The following is a 25864-nucleotide window of genomic DNA, read 5'->3' as shown; positions in this document are numbered from 1 at the left end:
CTCTAATTCTTAAAATATGTTAAGCAACCGTTTTATAGATAACAGTTTCAGTGGGCTAAAAGGTATTTTAAATGAGCAACAAATAGTTACCTAGTCTTAACAGCTTCTAGACTGTTAAAGTTAATCTGTAATAAAGCATTAACAGCACACAAATAACAGTAACAGGGTGTATTTTTACACTCTTGTAAACTAAGTATGTTATTTTTTAGGTAACATCAGCCTTAACATACAAATAACAGTAACAGGTAGTACATATGGCACTCTTTCGTTTACATAACTATGTTAACATTTAGTTAACATCAGCCTTAACATACAAATTACAGTTAAGGAGAATAAATTTGATACTCTTTTGTTAACATAAAGTTAACATGAACTTTAACATGCAAACAACATACACAAATAACAGTAGCCGAGAGTATATTTAACACTCTTTCGTTTACATAAGTATGTTATCATTAAGTTAACATCAGCCTTAACATACAAATAACAGACGTCGCACAGTTGAAGGCGTTGTCTCCGTTTTTGTTACTTTGTATTAGTTTCCTCTCAAATGCTTTAACACTCACTCATGCATTTTCTATTATTAGCCTGCGCGTATCTTTGTCTTCTTCTTGTCGCTGCTTTTTATAATTTTCTTTACTTTTACTTCGACGTCGCGTTGCCAGTTTCCTGGCATTTGCCAGCTCCAAAGTGCCACTCATCGTCATCATTATTATTGTTGTTTTTGTTGTTCTCACTTTGCATGTTTCTTGCTTTTGGGGCCAAAGGGCTGTTTTCGATCAAGCTCGTAAATCCTTTCGTGCCTCGCATTTCGTGCATTGCAATGCACTTTGATGTTATTTTTAGAGTCCAATGCCAGTTCCAGTCATTTCCTATGCCCTTTTTTTTATGTATACTCTGCGCCCTGCAGTCCAATAAGAACATCAAGTAAAGCCAACAGCTGTGAGTGCAAAGTCTAATTAGTTTTCGAACATATGTGGGAATATTAATAAGTAGTAATTGTCATGTTTACACTTGAACCAGTTGCAACAGATCCAATTGGATCAACAACTGAGAGACAAGAGGAAACTGAATAGTTAATATGTGTGTGTCAGAAGTAGAGTTTAAAGCATATGCTGCCTACGTGACACACACACACGCATACATTAACATGAAGTACATGTATGTATACATATATATGTATGTATTCAAAGCCTTTGCTCTCTCAAGAGAACTTTTTATTTATGAGTCTCATTCGTAAACGTTTTGCTGGCCTCTACAATAAGAACTTAGCTTTTCTTTTTGTATGCCTATACAAATAATGTATAAGAGCATAAAACTGGGGGGAATGCGAATTTCTTGGGGCGATTCTTAGTAATGCATTCCTAAATCTTAAAGTTTTTTTTTATATATATAATTTTCTTAATATTTTTGAATATAAGGTAAAAGTTTCTTTAATCTTAAATCTGTCTGCTCCGCTATGCTCTGCATCCATACACATTTATGCCATATATCATCTTTGCCTAGCGATTTCATAACTTTGTCGTCGACATTTTCATGCACTCAAATTTATGTAATTTCTTGCGCATTTTCCAATCTTTCTTTATTTTCTTTGCCTCTTTTATTTTCTTATTTTTTTGCATTCCCAGTGGAGCGTTGCATGCGCCCACGCAGAGCAATCGTCGCAGCCCCCAAAGTTGGGGCAGCTTTTCATTATGCGGTTCCCTTCGAGCGCTGCGGCTCATTGAAAACTGTTTGCATAAATTAGCTGACGAAAAGAAAAAGAAAATAGAAAGCACGAGACAGAGACAGAGACAGCCAATAGAAAAGCCAAACATAATTTGTAAACAGCCCGAAAAAGAACTCTGAATATTTGTTTACCGGGCAGAGACCGAAGGGGCATGGGGGGCACGGAATGCGTCAACTAATTATAAGCGCTTGAAATGCTTCTCTCTCTATATATTTAACATTTGCTGTTGTTGTGATTATGTTTGAGGTCATAAATTTTGACGCCAGTTGATTGATTGACACGTAGAGCTGTATGTAAATAAAGTACACTCCGAGAAATAATCAGGAATCGTTTTTTAATCGCGTACAAACTTGATTAGAGAAAGTATCGAGATAAGAAAATCTCGATCAAAGTCGAAACTTCTTGAAGTGATAACGAAATTCCTTTTTTTTAACTCCGAGTTAACTAAAGACAAAAACTAATTAACAAAAAGTTAAGTTCTTGTTAGAACAGCTTTTTTTGTTGCTCAAGTTGAACTCTACCATGTTCTTCTTATGTGAGCCAAATTTTATCAACATTTACCATATAGTTCCCGAGAAAGTATCGCTTGAAGAATTATACAAGAGTTTGGAGAACTTTTCTGTTTATCATGATAACTTTACCAGACTCAGCAATAAGAAACTTCTCTCTTCAGTCATCTAAAAGCGTAAAAGGGTATTTAATCTTCGGCTTGCCGTTGTTCTTGCTCGTTTCTTTCAACTTTGAAACAATAAACTTCAAAGCAAGTATGAATCATAATAAATGTATAAGCGAAATATGCTTGAATTTCCATTTTTAAGGTAATATTTTCTCTTAGTGTAGAATACATGAGTGTATGTATGTGTAGGTAAATATGTACTTTGTCCGATGTGTGTGTGTGTGGAGAGGGGAAACTTTATCGAATTAAACACAATATTTTCATGCCGCCCCCCAAAACAAATAAATAAATGTATATATATAGGCATTTGTGGGGCAGACTCCCCCCTCCCCTATACGCTTCCTGCCTTCTGGTGCAATTGATGTGTTTATTAAGTTTAAGCACTTTTGGCCCCCCCCAAACACCCCTGTCCCCTCGCCCAGGCGAGCCATGGGACGTTAACAAGTCCACAAGGTCGCGCACACATTGAACATGTGCAAAAATCAGCAACAAACCGTTTTTAATCATATATGCACACATATATATGCTATATAATATTTATATATATTTATCTATAAAGTGTTTTTTTGTTGTGTACTTCGAGTGCGAATGAAACATAAACAATCTGCAAAACGTTTCAAATGCAACAGAATCGCTTTCACGACAATCCAACCAGAACCTGGCAAACCTGTTCTGCCACGAGCTGCACTTGTGCTGTGGGAGCTGTGCCCCGCTCCCACTCCCCGCTTCCTCCCCCCGCTGCCTGCCTGCCTAGAGAGCTGCATTTTGTGGCAGCGACGAAATCCATCAATGAGGCAACCTGCCGCAGCCGCCGCTCGATATGCGACTGCGGCACAAATCACGTTCGTAATTGTAACTGTAATTGAGAAGCGAGAATTGAGAATGGAGAATTGAGTTTTTTCTCGCTCGCTGCTCGCTTCTCGCCACGGCACGTACAGCTGTCTCTGCAACTGGCCACAATTTAACTGCCGCTGCTGCTGCTGCTATAGATACTCAGCTATAGATACTTTACGAGTAAGTATCCGCTTTGCCCGACTGGGAGATACCCTGCACCAAGTGCCGAGCTGCTGTGACAAACATACGAACTTCCTTCTATACATATACATATAAAAACACCCGCAAGGTGCTCTCAGTATGCAGTGAATGTGCTTATTCTTCTTATTCTTCTATTCTTATTCTTATTCTTCTCTTTATATTATACTATCTTATACTTGATCTTATACATATATATGAAAGATAGACTTGATTAACTTCGGTATTTGTTGTCCGATCTTTATGAAATTTTCAGTGCTTAAATATGCCACATTAAACTGTGTGTATACCAAAGCGCAAGTCTTTAGCTTCAAAGAGTAAGTTACTTATTCAATTTTGGAGGGAGGTATAATATATATGACGTATATTTTAGCTGTACAATTAGCTATGTGACAATCTACACACGTAGTTGGATGTAACTAGCTCTTATAATGTTCAAGCTATGCTCAGAAAACCATCTCTCAGAATGTCAAAATGTCAAGTATCTCAACAAGTATCAAGTTTTAGCCGAGATAAAGAGACAGATTGGCTAGATCAGGAATATATATACTTCATGGCTTCAAAATGTCTGTTACACACATTTGCTCCAAAACAATATACTCCTCTTACCCATAACCAACGGGTTCAGGGTATTAAAACACCTCTCACATATGCCACAATCTCTCGACTGCGAATGGCAATTCGTGCACTGATTGAATTTCAGTTTGGACTTTAATTTGTAGCTGAATATCAGCTGGATTTAAGGCCACAGGCAAGGTGCCGCAAGGTGCCGCCTAATTTGGCAAATTGTGCCTAAGAGCCAAATAATTTGTGCACAAATTTCAAGAATTAAGAAACACATCCAATTCGAATGCCCCAAAGTTAATGTTGATGTCTAACTTGGGCTCTAATAAACAGAAATTTTTAAATAATTTTAGTATAATGCCATATTTTAATTTAAATTATTTCTTTAAAAGAAATCAGGAATTTCTTTCATTATCAGAAAGTTTTATTTCTTTAAGCAGAAGCCATTAGAAATGTGTCGAAGAAAACGAATGTGCTGAAAGACATCGAAAGTTATTTTTAAAAAGCAAAAAAACCTGATTCATTTACTCAATAATTGAATAGATCTTTGTGTTAATTGTCCAAAATTGATTATACTAAATGAACAAAAGCAAGAAAGTTACTCAAATTTCACTTAATTTCTCTCCCCCGCCAAAAGAAAACAAACATTCTTACAAAAAAGTAGCTGCAAATTGTTTGCCAATGAAAATTGGCTAGGTATATTTGGCTGTAAAAGCGAGCAGCAAAGAAAAAGCATAACAAATGCGCCTTGAAACGAAGCAAACCTGTTCCCCAACACACAATAAATACAGTGCCAGCCAAATGTCTGCGCACACACGCATTTAGTGTGTCCAGCGCAGCGCCCTCTCTCTCTCTCTCTCTCTCTCTCTCGCTCTCGCTCTCAGCTGCCAGCTGACCGGCGTCCGGTGTGCTCTGACGTGGTCAGTGAACCGTCAGCCAGTGTGAAAACATGAAATGAAAATTATCCCCAAAAAAAGAAGCTAAAAAAAAAGCCAAACCAAACAGCACCAAAAAAAAAAAAAAAAAACCAGCCGGACTTAATTTTAACTTTATGAACAGCTCTTTGTGTGCTGTTCGCCGAGTATTTCGTTTTTTGTTGTTAATATTTGTATTTTATTTGCTTCTTTTTTTTAATAATTAATGTGAAATTTAATTCATTTAATTGCCGCCTAATGGCCGAACTGTTGGCTCTGGCCATGGAATTGGATTTGGAGTTGTTGCCGTTGTCGCCACTTTCAGTTTTTTTTCTCTTTTTTTTTTTGCCTTTTGTTTCTGCGTTTTATTATATTTTCGCCCGGCCTTTCAGAACTTTGTCTTTTGTGTGTGTGTTGTTTTTGTTGTTTCAGTTTTGGTTGTGCGACGTCTGTCAATTTTTACGCCGTCTGCCCATATTTAAACGACATCCACATCCGCCGTGCTTCGCGGTCTGAGTCTCTGTCTCTGGCCCCAACTTATCCGTCCTGTGGCTATTGCACTTGTTTCCCAGAATCGACGTTGAATCACCAAAGAGTTGATATGAAGTATCTGCTAGATATATATGTATCTCATGGATACATGTATCTATATATATATTACAACAGACAGCGACATAGATACACAATTTAATGGCCCATTCCTTTTGCGTTCGTTTCAGTATTCTGTTTGTTTTTCAATTTTCCACTTTTTGCATTTACTTGGCAAAAAAATATAAAGGAAAGTTTTTCCTATTTTATATTCCATGCGCCTTTTTCTGTTTTTTTTTTTTTATATATATTCCAGTAAACCGCAATCGAGATACGCTTTTGAAGTCAGCCCGACCGCACCTTGTCTGGCGCTGACAGTTTTGATAAGATTTCTTTGTTGCAAAAATTGCAAAAAATAAAAAAACTTAAAAAGAGTGCATGCAGAGATATGTTATTTGCAGAGCTTTTATTTACATACCATAAAAATAATCTATAAATGAAGTTCAAAGTTAATAAAACACGTTTAAGAGCTTTGGGGTTAAGTCAAGTTTAATTAGTCTTGTGGGATACAGCTTTAATATGATTTCTTAGCAAATATTTGTCCGAAAAATAGGGTTTGTTTAGAAATAGAATTCGAATGGAATATATGATATATGAATCTTCCGCTTATGCAGTCCATGTTTATCAATTTATTGTATAATTGATTAATAGCCTGATTCCACTATGCTCAACATTTCTTAGATTAACATTTACATTTACTTGGGGCGAATACCAAAATGTGAAAAATGTGGTTTCTTATGGGAAAACGTACAGACAACATACTTCAAACTCGCAAAAAATGTAGGAAATGTTGTTGGTGGAATTGCAGCCCTCATCATTTAAGAATATCTCGAGAATTATAAAAGCTGGCTACATAAAATTTGGTATATACACACAATTGAAAGGTATTTTTAAGGCCTGTACATTTCATAATTATCTAAACATAAACACACAAGTTATTTAAGAACATAATTTTTATTAAGTGACGAAAGAAAACAAAGAACTCAAGTGTGTGTATTTATACAAAATGTACAAATAATTTTAAATACATACTCTCACAAATTATGGCTAGGCCCTGCAGCTAGTTTGTTGTTTTTTTATTATTATTTATTATGCTCCCAAGTTCCAAATTTGTTTATTTTTCACATTTCACAATTTTCGGTCATTACATAAATTATTTTCCGCCCGACTCTATAATAGCTCAATAAGCATCCATTTAAGCAACTTCCCCCCCTTTCAGTTGGTTGCCTGTCACAAATTTTTTTTTCTTTTCGTAATATTCAATAAACGTAATTGCCGCCAGAGTTGCCAGAGTTGATAATGTTTGAGTTTAGAGATCAAAGTTTCACTTTGCGTGCCTTTTTTTTCTATGCATTCATTTGACTCGAGCGTGTAATTACAGGCCAACAATAAAGTGTGTGCGATTCTCACACACACTCACACACACTCACACACACACACACACACACACACACAGACACACACCTACCAATCAATTTAATCTATGCACTCGCATCATATTTGGAAAAATACATACATACGTATTCCGCATTATTGCAAAGTGTACAATAAAAATTTGATTATCTCTTTTGGGGTTTGTCTGGCAGAAAGCTTTTTGTTTTTTTAGCACTCCAGACCTGCCCCTGGCCAGCCCATTTGCCATAATTATATACGCTTTTCCACTTGGCGACGTCGTGTCACTGTCAATGGCGGCGCCAGCGCATTTTTCATTTTCTATACCCTGAAGCTGTTGAAAATGGGTAAAAAGGGTATATTACTTTGTGTGTAACAAAGGGAAAGGCAAAGGTAAGCATACCCGAGCCTACGTTAATCCATGTCTGTCTGTCCGTATGTATGAAAGACGAACGGAGTCGATCTAGCCATACCCATGAGTCTTTATGAACGTGCCTATCTAGAGGGCTACAAAAGTTTTAGACTTGAAATTTGAAATATATTTATTCTCGTATACCATACTTACATCGAGTATATAATTTTTTTTTCGATATCTCCTTCTACTTTTAAAATATCAATGAAATTCCATTTTGAAACATGTTTTTTAAAGCATAACTCGAAGATTATAAGAGCTAGATACACCAAACTTGGAATTTAAATACTCAAATAATATACACAGATAAGGAATCTTTCACTTTTTGGATAACTTCCCCCAAAACTAAAGAAACCTATATAAAGAGACATCTTCTTAGGCTTAGGTATACACACACATTTGGATGCCATATTTGTATCCAGAAAATTTCATAAAGATCGGACTATAAGATCCGAAGTTCATTTAGAATGCCTTTCTTATACATAATGTGGGACCAATAGAAGAAGAAGAAGCACAGCCGCATCATAAATTGCCAGCTTGACACTAAGTTCAGGGTATCTTCACGTCCGGCACGCCCGACTCAATCACTTTTGATTTTTTTAATGCATTTTTTACATAATCGTCAACGTAAAAACCCGTTTTTACGGACTGGCTGGAAAATTCGTATCCAAAATAATAACAAAAACCGGAACCAGACAATTTCCGCTTCGTCGCATCTAACGTCCATTTAAACAGCTAATTGCGCCTCATGACGAACGGCTAAAAATAATGTGAATAAACCAAATTGTGATTAGAAGCACGGTTCGCTTTTAAGTCCAACTCAGCTAAGCACAACTGGCCATAATTCGAGCATTGTCTAAAAGTCTAGAATCGGGAATTCGGCAGAGGAAGTCTTTATATACACACAGCTGGCTGGCCTGCTCTTATATAATATGGAATTTAATATGCAATCATTTTGTACAATTACGCACTTTGCAATCCCCTTCCATTTGCCTGCCCGCATTCTCTCTCGAATTATTTATTCATTTTCATGGCAAGTGATTTTCTGGCCATTTGCTTTGCGCATTTCGATTATTCGCTATTTGCCGTTCGGTTTTGGGCTCTTTCGCTTTTCGGCTTTCAGCTTCAGTCGAGCGTGGCCAAAAGAAAAGCTCAACCCGATCTTCATTCAACAAAATAAAAAAAGAAAGAAACAAACCAACTTTTGATTTCTACGTGTATTTGCTTGTGCGAATTGACTGACTGACTGATTGATTGACCATAAAATTGTATAAAATGGTGGAAGAAAAAGTAAATATATAAATCAGCTCAAGGAGAAAGCTTAGCACATTTTTTCCTACTTAATTTTTTCACATATTTGCACCTGTTTAAAAATATAAAGAAACTTAAAAGTTGAACGAACCTTTTTTTTAGACAGGTGGTTATGGAAAACAAAAGTGAGCTTGTTTATTAAGTGAATGCATAAGTTTGAAGGTTAATAATCTGTTTAGTTCACGAAAAGTATCCAATTCGAGCTGATAGCTAAACAAACTGATTAAGAGGCTTTTGTTCAAATAAACGTATACTTATGCCCAAAAAAAAACAATAATAATAACTGAAAGATACGTTGCATTTCGATAAGTAAATCATTCATATTTACCTTGTGGCAGCACTCTTATCGATAAGAACGAGTTCTTAAGAACAAGGTAAATATGTAAATACTCACTTATACATTCACATAAGCTCTCGAGCTCTTTTTCAATAAAAAATTGATGCGTGCAAGACTCATCAAACACATAATGTATGCTTAGAAATATATTTGAACCGGTGATCTCTCGCTTGTTAGACTTTCAAATTAGTCACGCAGGACAAACCATTTATATATATAGAGTAAACAAATTAAAGAGATAGTAATATATAGAGGCTTTAATTCAATATTACTTATACTAATACTAAAAATAATAATAATAACATAACGAATACTTAGAAATTAAATGCTGAATTTGAGCCTGTGACTTCTCGCTTGCTAGTCCAACAGGCAGACAGCCATGCCACGCAGGCTAGTTAGTCAGTCACGCAGGACAAACCAATTATATATCCACTTAGCTTACACCCATAGTTTGGCCTCTAGATCAATTTAGCATCTAAATCTGGAAACATTATTCTCGGTCAAAATTCATGTCAAAATCTTACCCTCAAATATCGTATATAGACATAGGTCAAATGTTCCCACCCCCATACTCGGTCAAATCTCATCAGATTTACACGAGGCTTGGCCTTTTGTACACAGTTTTCCCTCTAGAATAATCTGGCATTCAAATCTGACTACGTACATTTTAGTCGAAATTCATGTCAAAATCTTACCCTCAAATATCGTATATAGACATAGGTCAAAATTTCCCAGCCCCATAACTCGGTCAAATCTCATCAGATTTCCACGAGGTTTGGCTTTTTGTACATAGTTTTCCCTCTAGAATAATCTGGCATTCAAATCTGACTACGTAAATTTTAGTCGAAATTCATGTCAAAATCTTACCCTCAAATATCCTATATAGAGATAGGTCAAAATTTCCCAGCCCCATAACTCGGTCAAATCTCATCAGATTTCCACGAGGTTTGGCTTTTTGTACATAGTTTTCCCTCTAGAATAATCTGGCATTAAAATCTGACTACGTAAATTTTAGTCGAAATTCATGTCAAAATCTTACCCTCAAATATCCTATATAGAGATAGGTCAAATGTTCCCACCCCCATAACTCGGTCAAATCTGATCAGATTTCCACGAGGTTTGGCTTTTTGTACATAGTTTTCCCTCTAGAATAATCTGGCATTCAAATCTGACTACGTAAATTTTAGTCGAAATTCATGTCAAAATCTTACCCTCAAATATCGTATATAGACATAGGTCAAAATTTCCCAGCCCCATAACTCGGTCAAATCTCATCAGATTTCCACGAGGTTTGGCTTTTTGTACATAGTTTTCCCTCTAGAATAATCTGGCATTCAAATCTGACTACGTAAATTTTAGTCGAAATTCATGTCAAAATCTTACCCTCAAATATCCTATATAGAGATAGGTCAAAATTTCCCAGCCCCATAACTCGGTCAAATCTCATCAGATTTCCACGAGGTTTGGCTTTTTGTACATAGTTTTCCCTCTAGAATAATCTGGCATTAAAATCTGACTACGTAAATTTTAGTCGAAATTCATGTCAAAATCTTACCCTCAAATATCCTATATAGAGATAGGTCAAAATTTCCCAGCCCCATAACTCGGTCAAATCTCATCAGATTTCCACGAGGTTTGGCTTTTTGTACATAGTTTTCCCTCTAGAATAATCTGGCATTCAAATCTGACTACGTAAATTTTAGTCGAAATTCATGTCAAAATCTTACCCTCAAATATCCTATATAGAGATAGGTCAAAATTTCCCACCCCCATAACTCGGTCAAATCTCATCAGATTTCCACGAGGTTTGGCTTTTTGTACATAGTTTTCCCTCTAGAATAATCTAGCATTCAAATCTGACTACGTAAATTTTAGTCGAAATTCATGTCAAAATTTTACCCTCAAATATCCTAGGTCGAAATTTCCCAGCCCCATAACTCGGTCAAATCTCGTCAGTTTTCCACGAGGCTTGGCTTTTTGTGCACTGTTTTCCCTCTAGAATAATCTGGCGTTCAAATCTGACTACGTAAATTTTAGTCGAAATTCATGGGTAACTCTTACCCTCAAATATCCTATATAGACATAGGTCAAATGTTCCCACCCCCATAACTCGGTCAAATCTGATCAGATATCTACGAGGTTTGGCTTTTTGTACACAGTTTTCGCTCTAGAATAATCTGGCATTCAAATCTGACTACGTAAATTTTAGTCGAAATTCATGTCAAAATCGTACCCTCAAATATCCTAGAAACACATAGGTCAAAATTTCCCAGCCCCATAACTCGGTCAAATCTCATCAGATTTCCACGAGGTTTGGCTTTTTGTACATAGTTTTCCCTCTAGAATAATCTAGCATTCAAATCTGACTACGTAAATTTTAGTCGAAATTCATGTCAAAATCTTACCCTCAAATATCCTATATAGAGAAGGTCGAAATTTCCCAGCCCCATAACTCGGTCAAATCTCGTCAGTTTTCCACGAGGCTTGGCTTTTTGTGCACAGTTTTCCCTCTAGAATAATCTGGCGTTCAAATCTGACTACGTAAATTTTAGTCGAAATTCATGGGTAACTCTTACCCTCAAATATCCTATATAGACATAGGTCAAATGTTCCCACCCCCATAACTCGGTCAAATCTGATCAGATATCTACGAGGTTTGGCTTTTTGTACACAGTTTTCGCTCTAGAATAATCTGGCATTCAAATCTGATTACGTAAATTTTAGTCGAAATTCATGTCAAAATCTTACCCTCAAATATCATAAATAGACATAGGTCAAAATTTCCCAGCCCCATAACTCGGTCAAATCTCATCAGATTTCCACGAGGTTTGGCTTTTTGTACATAGTTTTCCCTCTAGAATAATCTGGCATTCAAATCTGACTACGTAAATTTTAGTCGAAATTCATGTCAAAATCTTACCCTCAAATATCCTATATAGAGATAGGTCCAAATTTCCCAGCCCCATAACTCGGTCAAATCTCATCAGATTTCCACGAGGCTTGGCTTTTCGTACACAGTTTTCCCTCTAGAATAATCTGGCGTTCAAATCTGACTACGTAAATTTTAGTCGAAATTCATGGGTAACTCTTACCCTCAAATATCCTATATAGACATAGGTCAAATGTTCCCAGCCCCATAACTCGGTCAAATCTGATCAGATTTCCACGAGGCTTGGCTTTTTGTACACAGTTTTCCCTCTAGAATAATCTGGCATTCAAATCTGACTACGTAAATTTTAGTCGAAATTCATGTCAAAATCTTACCCTCAAATATCCTAGAAACACATAGGTCAAAATTTCCCACCCCCATAACTCGGTCAAATCTCATCAGATTTCCACGAGGCTTGGCTTTTTGTACACAGTTTTCCCTCTAGAATAATCTGGCGTTCAAATCTGACTACGTAAATTTTAGTCGAAATTCATGGGTAACTCTTACCCTCAAATATCCTATATAGACATAGGTCAAATGTTCCCAGCCCCATAACTCGGTCAAATCTCGATCAGATTTCCACGAGGTTTGGCTTTTTGTACACAGTTTTCCCTCTAGAATAATCTGGCATTCAAATCTGACTACGTAAATTTTAGTCGAAATTCATGTCAAAATCTTACCCTCAAATATCCTATATAGAGATAGGTCAAAATTTCCCAGCCCCATAACTCGGTCAAATCTCATCAGATTTCCACGAGGTTTGGCTTTTTGTACATAGTTTTCCCTCTAGAATAATCTGGCATTCAAATCTGACTACGTAAATTTTAGTCGAAATTCATGTGAAAATCTTACCCTCAAATATCCTATATAGACATAGGTCAAATTTCCCACCCCCATAACTCGGTCAAATCTCAGTCAGATTTCCACGAGGCTTGGCTTTTTGTGCACAGTTTTCCCCATAACTCGGTCAAATCTCATCAGATTTCCACGAGGTTTGGCTTTTTGTACATAGTTTTCCCTCTAGAATAATCTGGCATTCAAATCTGACTACGTAAATTTTAGTCGAAATTCATGTCAAAATCTTACCCTCAAATATCCTATATAGAGATAGGTCAAATTTCCCAGCCCCATAACTCGGTCAAATCTCGATCAGATTTCCACGAGGTTTGGCTTTTTGTACACAGTTTTCCCTCTAGAATAATCTGGCATTCAAATCTGACTACGTAAATTTTAGTCGAAATTCATGTCAAAATCTTACCCTCAAATATCCTATATAGACATAGGTCAAAATTTCCCAGCCCCATAACTCGGTCAAATCTCATCAGATTTCCACGAGGTTTGGCTTTTTGTACATAGTTTTCCCTCTAGAATAATCTGGCATTCAAATCTGACTACGTAAATTTTAGTCGAAATTCATGTGAAAATCTTACCCTCAAATATCCTAGAACACATAGGTCAAAATTTCCCAGCCCCATAACTCGGTCAAATCTCATCAGATTTCCACGAGGTTTGGCTTTTTGTACATAGTTTTCCCTCTAGAATAATCTGCATTCAAATCTGACTACGTAAATTTTAGTCGAAATTCATGTGAAAATTTACCCTCAAATATCCTAGTAAACAGCATAGGTCAAAATTTCCCAGCCCCATCCCTCGGCAAATCTCATCAATCTGCACGTAGGTTTGGCTTTTTGTACATAGTTTTCCACGTCTAGAATAATCTGGCGTTCAAATCTGACTACGTAAATTTTAGTCGAAATTCATGTAACTCTTACCCTCAAATATCCTATATAGAGAGAGGTCAAAATTTCCCAGCCCCATAACTCGGTCAAATCTCATCAGATTTCCACGAGGCTTGGCTTTTTGTACACAGTTTTCCCTCTAGAATAATCTGGCGTTCAAATCTGACTACGTAAATTTTAGTCGAAATTCATGGGTAACTCTTACCCTCAAATATCCTATATAGACATAGGTCAAATGTTCCCACCCCCATAACTCGGTCAAATCTGATCAGATATCTACGAGGTTTGGCTTTTTGTACATAGTTTTCCCTCTAGAATAATCTGGCATTCAAATCTGACTACGTAAATTTTAGTCGAAATTCATGTCAAAATCTTACCCTCAAATATCCTAAAACATAGGTCAAAATTTCCCAGCCCCATAACTCGGTCAAATCTCATCAGATTTCCACGAGGTTTGGCTTTTTGTACATAGTTTTCCCTCTAGAATAATCTGGCATTCAAATCTGACTACGTAAATTTTAGTCGAAATTCATGTCAAAATCTTACCCTCAAATATCCTATATAGAGAGAGGTCAAAATTTCCCAGCCCCATAACTCGGTCAAATCTCACCAGATTTCCACGAGGTTTGGCTTTTTTTACATGGTTTTCCCTCTAGAATAATCTGGCATTCAAATCTGACTACGTAAATTTTAGTCGAAATTCATGTCAAAATCTTACCTTTAAATATCCTATATAGAGAGAGGTCAATATTTCCCAGCCCCATAACTCGGTCAAATCTCTTCTGATTTTCACGAGGTTTGGCTCTTTCGTCATGGTTTGGTCTTTAGATCAATTTGGCATCTAAGTCTGGCTAAATTATTCTTGTTTTGTGGTTTTGTCCGATTTGCTTCAAACTTATTTTTAAAGCTGTACATAAGAACTTAATAAATACATGGGAGAAACTAGCTAACCGTCCGAAACTTTTTTCAAAGATCTTTGTGAGAATATATTCTATGCGTACCCCGGGCAAAGCCGGGGTATACCCGCCAGTATATAATATCCACCTCTATTGCAAGATGCACCACAAAAGACCCACAACTTATCTTTATCTCCCCCACATAAGCGACACTCGTAACTTACCATGAAAATGTGTATGAAATAATAATTTTGATACAAAAACTGACCTAAAAAAACCAACGCAACAATTCACAATAGCAACAAACAGTCACAACAATTGAGCTTAATGCCAACTTTTTCTATAAAAACTAACCAAAAAAGAAGAACCCACGGATTTGTTTTGTTATCTTTTCCCAGACTTTGAATAGGGAACCAAAGAAATACTCTGCCATTGTTATAGACCCTATCTATAGCTACTTCTGTTGTCTCTACTCACACATCTGTTATGTCGTCGCCACGGGAGAGTTGGAGAGTTTGGGGAGGTCGTATGAGCTTTTCATTTCATATTTGCTTATCTACAAATTTTATGGTCAAACGCTTTTTATCGCTTCTTAAATTTATTATCTGTAAAATACGCCCACGCGAATTGCTGTCCATGTGATTGTGAATGGTTGGGCGGTGGGAGGGAGGGCATCTGAATGTTTTATTCATGCCGCTGACAGACAGAACAACAACAAATGCAAATGAATAAGCCAAAAACAACAGAAAATGCTGAAAATACTGAAAAATACTTGACAAATACCACGCACTCGTTGCCTGCATAAACAATAAGCCATAAAAACATAAACAAAACAAGCGACAGGCCAGACAAAGAAAATCGAGAAAGAAAAAAAAAATAGCAAAAAAAAAAAACAAACGTGAATATCGTGAGAGACTAGAACATAGAAAAGAATGTACCGTGGTGCGGGTGTGCGTGAAAAACGCGCAAAATATATATTGTTTGTGAATAAGTTGATGAATTAGCTCGAGCCGGTCAGTTTTAAACTGAGTTTATTTTAATTGATTTTTAAATTGAGTTAATATTAATAGTTTTTTAAAAAATTTTCCTGGCACTGAAATAATCACCGCGATTGCTTCTTATTCCACAAAACTCTTGCCCGATATCATTTAATTTGTATCAATATATAGATACATCGATTATCGACGCACAAGCTCGACTCTTATTTAATTTATATCGATATATCGATGCATAGAATACTTCTTAAAAGGTTTTAAATAAATATCAGCTATGTGCACTTATCGCAATAAGTCGTTAATATAAAATAGAGGAATTATATAACTTATCGAATATATACCTGTCGGTTAATGTTATTTATATTCTAATATTACACATAATACAATATTTGCACCATTATTAATTTTGGTTATTCATTCTATGTCCCCTATTCTCAGCCTCTCTGCCCACTGTGCACACTGACTCATTCAATTGCTGTGCGCTGTGTTTGACCAACGCGACGTATACTTGTTCGCCCCACTCGCTCCCACGTCTGGCCCCGTCTCTTTCTAGATTCTGATTCATATTTTGCATGGCAGCCTGCAAAGCAGACAATAACAAATATTATGAAATACCAAAAAGAAATATGTGCATGCCAATGGCTTTTTTTATTTTATATTTTTTATTCTCTTGGCGGCCGTCTGCCAAGTCAACAATTAAAAGCCAATTTCATTCACAAATAAATGTGGACAGCGACCATCGCACACGTGATGAGTGCAGAGTATGTCTGCCGCAGTGGGGATAAGCACGGATGCTCTTCGGTGGTTACCTTGACCAAGCACCTGGACAAGAGCCAAGGCATTCTTCGGGGTACACAAAGATGGGGCCAATTAGGCTTTTATAAAGGGAGATAGTCAATGCAAGCGTTTATTAATATTATGATAATATAAAAGGCTTATACAAGTATTTTGTACAAAGGGATAAAGGTATTATATATGTGTGTGTGTTTGTTGGTGTGTGTGTTGGTGTATGCGTGCATGTATGTATGCATTTATGTATATATGTATGCATGCATGTTTGTTTCCTAATGCCAAACGCAGACCAAGCTTATTTGTCGCTGTGCTGCAAATTTAAATAAAACGAATTTCTAGCAAATGCTCTCCTCCTCGATTCTCAAGAATTCAAGTAGGCTCTGCAGTTTTTCATGCTTAGCTAGTAATTAAGTGTTTTGATTTTGGTATTTTTTTTTCGGTTTTTTCGTATGGATGTTGTACATTTGTATGTATGTATGAACGTGTGTACATGTGTGCATGTATGTATGTATGTACATATGAATGTATGTACATATGAATGTACGTATGTATATATGTATGTATGTACATATGTATGTATGTGTATATGTATGCATGTATGTATGTTTGTGTGCATGTACATACATGTACGCATGCATGCATGTTTGCATATACACAACTACAGTGAAAATTTCAGCTTCCTCAGTTAGACATTCAGTCAGTCAGGACAATCCGTTTTATATATAGAGATATGTATAAATATTTGAAACCCTTTAACTTTTCAATGTATAAGCAGTTCTTGTTGACTGACCTTTTAGCACTTTATGATAAATGATTATACCCGCAAGTACATGCTACTATTTATATATGAACAGTTGAAAGCAGATGAAGTGACCTTTTCAGATCTGCATATATCGATCCAATAGCTTATAGGTCAGGTCACAGCAGATGGGCGCTTACTTGGGTGACCTTTAAAGTTTGCTTGGATAGTTGATTATGAATGGGTCTTACGTGATGCATATTTGCTAAGCACTTGACGTCAATCTCTCCCCCTCTCACTCTCTCTCTCTCTTTTGATGTGCATTCAATGGCTTTTCACAAAAGCTGAGTGCATAAAAGTGTAATTAGAAGCATTTGTTGATGCTCTATTCAGCTGCCATTTCAATGCCAACAATTGTTGGGCTCTCAGGCAAGGACACGCTGGCATAGTTGTTGCTGTTGTTGTTGTTGTTGCCACAATCTCGACCAGCATGTGCCGTGCCACGGCAATCGATAAAAACCTTCGCTATAAAATTTCTAGTGCCTGCCGCAAATCTCATCTCCGGCCGCTGCTGCGGCGGGCATTCAATTAATTTGCTCTCGCAATGATGGTATATAAAATAATGAGGGCTTTTTGCCAAACGAATGGCTCAGCCTCGGCCGGAGTCTGTCGCCGTCTCTGTCTTGGGGTAAGGTTTTTCCATTATTGATTTATTTTGTGACTGGCTCTTAAATGTATATGGTATATATGTGTGTGTATTTAATGCACATGCTTGATTTTCATCAGCCAACATATGGCCAGCCTCTGTCTGTCTGTGAGTGTGTGTGTGTGTATATGTGCAACGTTTTGGGGGCGTGGCAAGGCTTGACGCACGCCTGCAGCGCTGCGTCACACAGAAAAACGTCACGACATGGAGCCGGGCCAGAAGCAGAAGCAGGAGTAGGACCAGGACTAGCCTTCGAGTGGAATCCTTACAAAAGTGGTAAAAATTGCCAGCGGCTTCACCAAGTCGAGTCGCCGAGTCACGAGAGTCTCTCTGCCAAGGGTGGATTTGCCAAGTGCAGGCCACAGACGACGACTGTGCCTCCTGCCTCACACCTCTGACCAACCCATTCCCATGCCTCGATTCTCTAGTTGCCCCTCTCTCCCCTCGGGCCATTGAAATGCTTTTTCCTTTGTTTCTGGCATCTTTTCTCTTTTTCATTTCATTTTTACTTTACGTTTTTACTTAACCAGCATTTTTTTTTCAATGTTCACATTTCTCGTTCGCTTTAGTTTTTCGTCGCACATTTTTCGCACTTTGTTGGTTTTTGTGGCCTCCACGGGAGGTACCCTTTTTTGCACCTAGACATATACACACACATATATATGTATATGTCTGTACACACACTTATGTATGCATGGGTACATATGTAAATGCCGTTCAAATTAAGTTCCTTCACATTCTCAACATTATGTCCAAGTGTCAGTTACTTAACATGCGATGTCAAATTGAAAAATTAACTTTAGAGGGGGGCAGCGAGAGCTGTTATAAAAAATTGTCTGGATTCGTTTGCTAGATAAACATATGTCATGGTCCTTACATAAGGACACACATATTGCGTTGTACAAAATGTTAAAATATTTGGTATATTGCGCTTCAGAAGAAAATTTCTGTTCAAAAAGCCAGAACATTTGATACCCTTGTAGACATTATCCTAGGGAGTTTGCAGATATGTGTAAATAAATGTTATTAAATCGAAGCTCGCAAATGCTGAGTTTGAGCAGGTATTTAGGAAAAAGGAATAGTTTGACATGCAAAACTCATTTTTCGACCGATTCTTCCTATTTAGCTATTTAATATAGTAGTGCGATATTGATAAGATTTGACTCATATATAAACATAATTGTTTCAATAGTAAATACCGGGGCTGGTCGAGATATCTTGATAAACAAAAAAGTTTTTCATACAAGAACTTCATTTTCGATCAATCGTTCCTACGGAAGCTATATTATATTGTGGCCCGATGTTGATAATATTTTGCATACATAAAAAGAACTTAGTGAAACTTATAAATGCCAAGTTTGGTCAATATACCTTGAAAGACAAAAAAGTTTTCCATACAAGAACTTCATTATCGACCGATCATTCCTATGGCAGCTAAATGTTATAGTGGTCCGATGTTAATAGGATTTTGCTTATATATGAGGAACATAGAATAACTAATAAATGCCGAGTTTGGCCAAGATATCTTTATGAACAAAAAAGTTTTCCATAGAGCAACCTAATTTTTGACATATTGTTCCCATTGCAACTATATGATATAGTGGCCAGATTCTGACATATGTACTGCCCGGAACAGAAAGACGAACCTGTGCAAAGTTTTGATAAGTTAGCTTTAAAACTGAGAGACTAGTTTGCAACTCGGCCAAACCATGAAATGGTATTCACGATGAACATTAATGAAGTTATAACTAACCTTTGAGAATCGGAAGTAAAGTTCATTAACCAAATTAAAGTGTGGCTAATCGGATAATTAAAAGTGCAACCAATTTGATTTATCAAAGCCGGTTCGGCTTTTGGCATTGGTCAAGGGTGAAGAAATCAGAGCAACGATTTTTGCAATACTTCAGTTGGTTTTTCATATTTGCACCGACGGAAGCCAGACAAATGACTAATTAAATTTAACCCGTAAAAGTTTATTACTGCTGACTGCAGGCCCTAACTGGCCCAACTGGCCAACGGGCAGGCCGGCTACCAGGCTCAAAGGCGATGTCAATGAAATCGGACAAGCGAAGCCGAAGCCAGCCAAAGGCAACTGCCTAGACCCAGAGCAAGACCCGGCTCTCGAACCAAAGCCAATGCAGGGCATGACACAAAAGCCCTTGAGCTAGGCGTGGGCGAAGGGGGAGGTCTCTCGAAGCTGAAACGTCAAAAAAAAAAGAACAAAACTGAGAACTGTAGCAAAACTAAAAAAACGAGACGTGCTCAAACGCAAAAGCTACAAACTACAAACTAAGGGCCAACAACAACAAATTTACAACAAATCCACTAACAAAACGAATGAATGAATGAATGAACTGTGAAGCAGCTAATGAATGAATGACAATGGTAACTAATGGCCCAAACGACGGTCTCTTGAGTGAATTATTGAATGGAACTCAGCGACTGAATGAGCGACGGCTGCTTTAAGACATTTCTTTTGCGCTTGCATTCAAATAAATCACACATCGAACGCGAGTGAGCAACTCGGAGAATGGAAATGGGAAATGGCTAGCGGAATGGGCTATTATAAATAGCAAATGCATCAATTTTAATGCCAGCTGACAAAGGACAAGTCGCATTGGCAGAGACAGGGCGTAGCATGGCAGAGACAGGGCGTGGCTCAAGTTAAACTTAACGAGTCATTTAATGTTGGCTCGTAAAATTACGTGTATATAAATATACTCTAGCGGGTATTTTCCGGCCTTGCCCGGACCAAGTTATTTGCTTTTAATTATTAATATCACTTTTTAACACATTTGCCGCTAGTAAAATATTTAAATCACGAAATTGTAAACAAAAAAAAAGGAAGATATAGTCTTGGGCTTTGTATGCCATATTTGTGCACTGAAAATTTCATAAAGATCGGACTATAAACACCGAAGTTATACAGGAACGCATTCTCCGTACATAGTATGAGATTAAGTAAAGAAGAAGAACAGGCTATACTTAAAGTAAGCAGCTCACGACGTGCGTTAATGTGTGTGTGTTGTTTTTGTGTATGTGTAAAGGAAGCTAAAATGTTCGTAACAGTTCAGAGCTGGTGCTCCGGGTATCTCCTGGTCGGACACTCTAACTTGACATAAGAAATAATGCTACTAAGAAACTACTTGAGTAAATCAATTCAAAGTGAATTTTTCTTTTGTTTTGCTTTCTATTGTTCGTGTTTATGGCCCTGAAATCGCATGTACAATGTAGTTAGTTTAAGCAGCAGCTTTTCTATCGATTGAATCAAATACAATATAAAACTAAGATGAGATAGTCTGGCTTTTCAGCTGGCTTTTCGCTCTTCAGACGAGTGTTTATATTGTCTTTGATTGAAGTGTATTCGTTTGTTAATTTCCACAGCTGCCAACTATATCGAAGGACGCGGCTTGAGATAAAATTTAACATCCATTCAATGTTGAATCTTGATACTATCTATATATGCATAAAATATTTAGCTAAGCCCCCTTCAGCGGATTCTCCTTGACCCCCCTCTTAGCGCTATCTTTAGCCAATGGCACTGCAAATTTTCCGCTGCAGTTGGCATATTTACTTGCGCCACAAAGCTGATGGCAGATAAGCTGCAACCGCTGCAACCAGCACGCTCCCCTTTCCCACCGCATCCCATCCCCCTCTCGCCTTGTTCTATGATTAGCTGTGCGTCATTTCACAAAATCTGAGCATAACTCTCTGTGCTCCAATTCCTCGCTAATAACTCGCATTCGCAGTTTTTTCTTGCCACAAGTAGCTGGCGCATGTATCCGACTTTGGCTCGAGGAGAGATGTGCGCGACTTTTGAGTTCGTTGGCCCCAATTCGGTTGCCAAACACTTTGCAACGCATTTGATGAGGGCGAACAACAACTATTTTGTCAAATCCCTAGATGCGGGAGGGGGCGTGGTCGTGGTCGCGTAATAACTTCAACGGTTGAGCTGTAAAAATTGCTTGCGTATCCGTCAGATACTTTTCTTATTTTCTAGCCCCTTTGCTCAAGATTACAGAATTTAACATGACTTTGTTATTGTTATTGTTGTTGTTGTTCTTGTTGTTGTTGTCAGCTTGTTTGTGGCCGAGGCTCTAATTGGCCTCCAGCTTTGGCTTTGGCTTTTAGCTTTCTGCTAGAGTTCTTCCAGAGCGTATAAATAACTATTTCTTTCTTCTTTTTTTCTCCCGCTTTGATGTCATTCTAACTGTAAATAGATTTATGTATATGTATAAGTGTGTATATATTTAGATGCTTGCGCATATATATATATGGATCTATATAATGTTCTTCTGGGGTGCCCTTCACTATCATCCAAGTCATTGTAAAAAAGTCCATTACAAAAATATGAATTAAAAATAATTCCCAAAAACAAAAAAAAAACAGTTTCATAATTTGATTCTTTCATTTCATCGTTTTGTCACACTGTACTACGTGCTTTTTTCTCATTCTCTCTCTTATTCTCAACAGGTACCAAGCACAGCTCTTTTCGCGGCCATCCCGGCAAATATCACATGAATTTAGGTAACAAAATTTAAACGTAGTGTCATTGTTAATAATTATAGAATGAATCTATTGATATAATGCATGATAAATCATTAGTGCGCAACTATTTGGGTCGCTATAAAAAAGAAAATGAATAACTGATGAAAATCTCTGCGAAAAATGTTTGAAAAAAAGCCTCCGATTTGGGGCTAAGTTACTCTAAAGTAATTATAAGAATGTGCTTTAAAAATATGTCTGACAACAGATCTTCACATAGTTCATAAAGCATAGAATACCCTGAAGATGAAAATCTATGGTCGAAAGGAGACTTGATTTAGGGCAGTTTCTAAAGTACTCATTAGCATGAGGTTTAAAATGTGTCTTATAATCCAACTAAGCATAGTTCTTAGATAAGGCTTAGATTTAGGTCTAGGCATAGTTCTTATATAGATAAAGCATAGAATTCCTTGAGGATCAAAATCTTGATCTAGGGCAGTTTCTAAAGTACTTGGAATGATGTGAGAATGTGCTTAAAAAATATGTCTTACAATAGATCTAAACAAAGTTCTTTATATAGGATATCTATAATAAAGCTTAGAGCCAAGATCTAAGTAGAATTCTTATAAAGATAAAGCATAGAATTTCTTGAGAAAATAAAACTATGTAAGTCATACAAATTCAATCCCCAGTAATATACGAGAACTCCTCATAATAAACGCACTTATTTAAAAGTGAAAGACGCCCAAGCAGCTCCAGATCTAGATCTTTAAAGATTTTAAAGATCTTAATAATAGAAGAATCTTATATTGCTATTAGGTTCCATAGGCAATGCTTTTTATATGAAAACTTTACAGAGAAGGTAGAAATATTCAGCAATAGATCTTTTAACTGAACTTATACAACTTATATCACATAGTTCTTAGATATAGATTTCCGCTAGAAACACACTTCAAGCAAAAACAAATCTAGCAAAGATTCAACTCTTGCATCAACTAGGAATTCCCAGAAATTCTTCCCCTTAACTTTTCCTATTATAATTCTCTTAAATAATGTACACGATTTCTGAGTCAACATATTTTGTTTGTGCGTTAATTATACATAAATATATATCAGACCCGATTGCAGTATACTTTACGTGACTCACCGGAGGTCCACGCGTGAATCGTCTATAAAGTATAATTGAAAGTATGCCCAGTCGGACTGTCGGGGGCTGTCGTCACAGGTTAATCTCGAATGGATTGGCCAGACGCGACGCGCAAGCCGCGCTTGGATACGCGCCCCGGTTTTGCGGACCAACATGATAGGCACCCAATTTTAGAGGGTCTAAGCTTCCGCTCTCTCTTCATCTAAAACTACATACATATACTATTTGTATATATATATGACCACTACCTATTGCTATTAATATTTCCTGTCTCGCGCGCATAAATTAACAAAATGCGATGGGAAATTGATGAAAGGGGGTAGCGGTAGGGGAACAGGGGACGGGAACCCTTCTCAAGTATATTTATTATATTTTATTATTTGGGTTTTATGGCTTTCGGAATCGCAGCGCACCCACATTCAAGACTAATTTCAAGCGACTCTCAAGAGAAAGAGTGAGAGGGGGACAGAGTGCACCCAAATCAAAAGATATATATGTCTAGCGGAAAATGGGGAAAAGCGTCGTCGTGTGCCGCCCGGGTTGCAGCTTGAGGAGCGGGGCATACGCTCGCCCAGAATCTGAGTGCCAACGGAAGTGGCTGCTTAATGAAAAAGAACCGTTGTAAATGTGAATTTCTCAATTATTTGTGTTATGCCTGTCAAATGGAAAAGATCATTGCGGATCGGATAAGCCGAAGATGAAATACTCTAGTCGTTAGCCCGTCTATAAATAGATGGGAAATACTCTAGATGACAAACTGTCAGCTTTAATGGCTGCACTTTGTGACTTGATTTCAATGCTGTCTTTCAATTTGAGAAATTTAATTTTATATAGCCAAAATAATGAATATCGCATGAATATCAAAGTTGAGAAGGAAGTTGTTAATCAGAGAAAAGCAAAGCCGAGAATGCTTGAAGATCTTGCCTTGAAAGACACGACAAAAATTCCCATCCTAGCTATGTAATAAGCTAAGGCCTAGAAATCTGATCTTATTTTAAAAAAATATATACAGAGTCTAGATTAGATTAAAGCTATTAACTAAGGTGCGCCGTTCAGGGTCAACTCTGATAATTATGTCTGCAGCAATAAGACGCATCTATCCAAGATTTTATCCAAATTTCCATCTATCTATCCATGTATTTGTCTTTTATAACTAAGCAAGGGTATGAAAAGATAGAGCTATGACAAAAATGATTTTTTTATTAAGTTATATTAAGATACTATAATAATCTTTTTATTTTGTCTTCTCAGGGGTTCGATCCCCAAACTTAGTGCTAAGAGACTAACTATGGCATAGAAACAAAAGAACAGACGCAACTTCCTGCAAATTCTGATCGAGAGCTCGTAATTTATGAACTTCAAATTAACTGCACCCATTTTAACCATAATAATAGAAATAACAACGCAATTCAATTGCAAAGCGCAGCTCAAAGCTGAAATGCCTTTAACAAGGGTAAATATCAGCCTCACAGACCGCTTTGCTGTGGTGTCGTGCATCCGTCAGATACAGATACAGATGCAGATAGAGATACAGATACAAGTACATACGAATAAACCAGCTACAACAACAACAAAATCTGTTAGAACTTCCCACAATAAATGTGACGCCAACTGGGACGATGAATCGTGCTCTGTTCCTGTGCAGCGTTTGGTGTAATTTTTATGCCGTTCTATGCATAATTTATTTTTTTCAATGAAAGAGAGTTTAGGGAGCTGTCTCCCCCTTCCCGCTCTCTCCCCACACTCTCTCCCGACTCTCGCCCGCATTCCTGTGTGTTGTGAGATGTGAGAGGAAAAACGAGTTTACCTTTGCCAGCGAACGACGGTCGCATTGTGCGCATTGTTTCGTGACCAGGCAGATTGATTTAAACGTTCACTCACCTCGCTCTCTCGCTCACCCATTGTGTCATTCTTTGTGCATTTGCAGAGGCGCTGCTCCAGTCGCGTCCATTGCCACACATTCCGGCCGGGAGCACGGCGGCCGCGCTTCTGGCGGATGCCGCTGAGCTACAGAGCCAGGAATCGCCGGTGCTCGGTGCTCCGCTGGGCGGCGGCGTGCACAGCTCGGCTACATCTGTGTTCGAGTCAGCGCATCGCTGGACCTCCAAGGAGAATCTGCTGGCGCCCGGACCCGAAGAGGATGATCCTCAGCTATTTGTGGCGCTGTACGATTTTCAGGCGGGCGGCGAGAATCAGCTGAGCCTCAAGAAGGGCGAACAGGTGCGCATTCTCAGCTACAACAAATCCGGCGAATGGTGTGAGGCTCACTCCGACTCCGGCAACGTGGGCTGGGTGCCCTCCAACTACGTAACGCCTCTGAACTCCCTGGAGAAGCACTCCTGGTATCATGGACCCATCTCCCGTAATGCCGCCGAGTATTTGCTGAGCTCCGGCATCAATGGCAGCTTCCTGGTGCGCGAAAGCGAGAGCTCACCCGGTCAGCGCAGCATCAGCCTCAGGTATGCTACACGCTCTACTACA

At 37.8% G+C, this 25864-nt stretch overlaps 1 protein-coding gene across 5 annotated transcripts in view; it reads left to right on the top strand.

The window, feature by feature from the left end:
* Nucleotides 1-25864, top strand: part of Abl (tyrosine-protein kinase Abl) — a 36888-nt gene that overhangs the window by 4535 nt on the left and 6489 nt on the right. For 3 of the 5 annotated variants that reach the window (XM_064690165.1, XM_064690167.1, XM_064690169.1), the window contains exons 2-3: nt 22225-22278; nt 25311-25842. In XM_064690165.1, the coding sequence (XP_064546235.1) occupies nt 22225-22278; nt 25311-25842 (586 nt within the window). The remainder of the gene's footprint in view (nt 1-22224; nt 22279-25310; nt 25843-25864) is intronic. The other 2 variants (XM_064690166.1, XM_064690168.1) reach the window with 1 other exon arrangement.

This window comes from Drosophila montana, unplaced genomic scaffold (genome assembly GCF_035044405.1).
Source record: "Drosophila montana isolate Dmon_TW-CO22-7 unplaced genomic scaffold, ASM3504440v1 contig_3240_1, whole genome shotgun sequence".
NCBI classification, from domain to species: Eukaryota; Metazoa; Arthropoda; class Insecta; order Diptera; family Drosophilidae; genus Drosophila; species Drosophila montana.
This window is presented reverse-complemented; position numbering and strand designations above follow the sequence as displayed.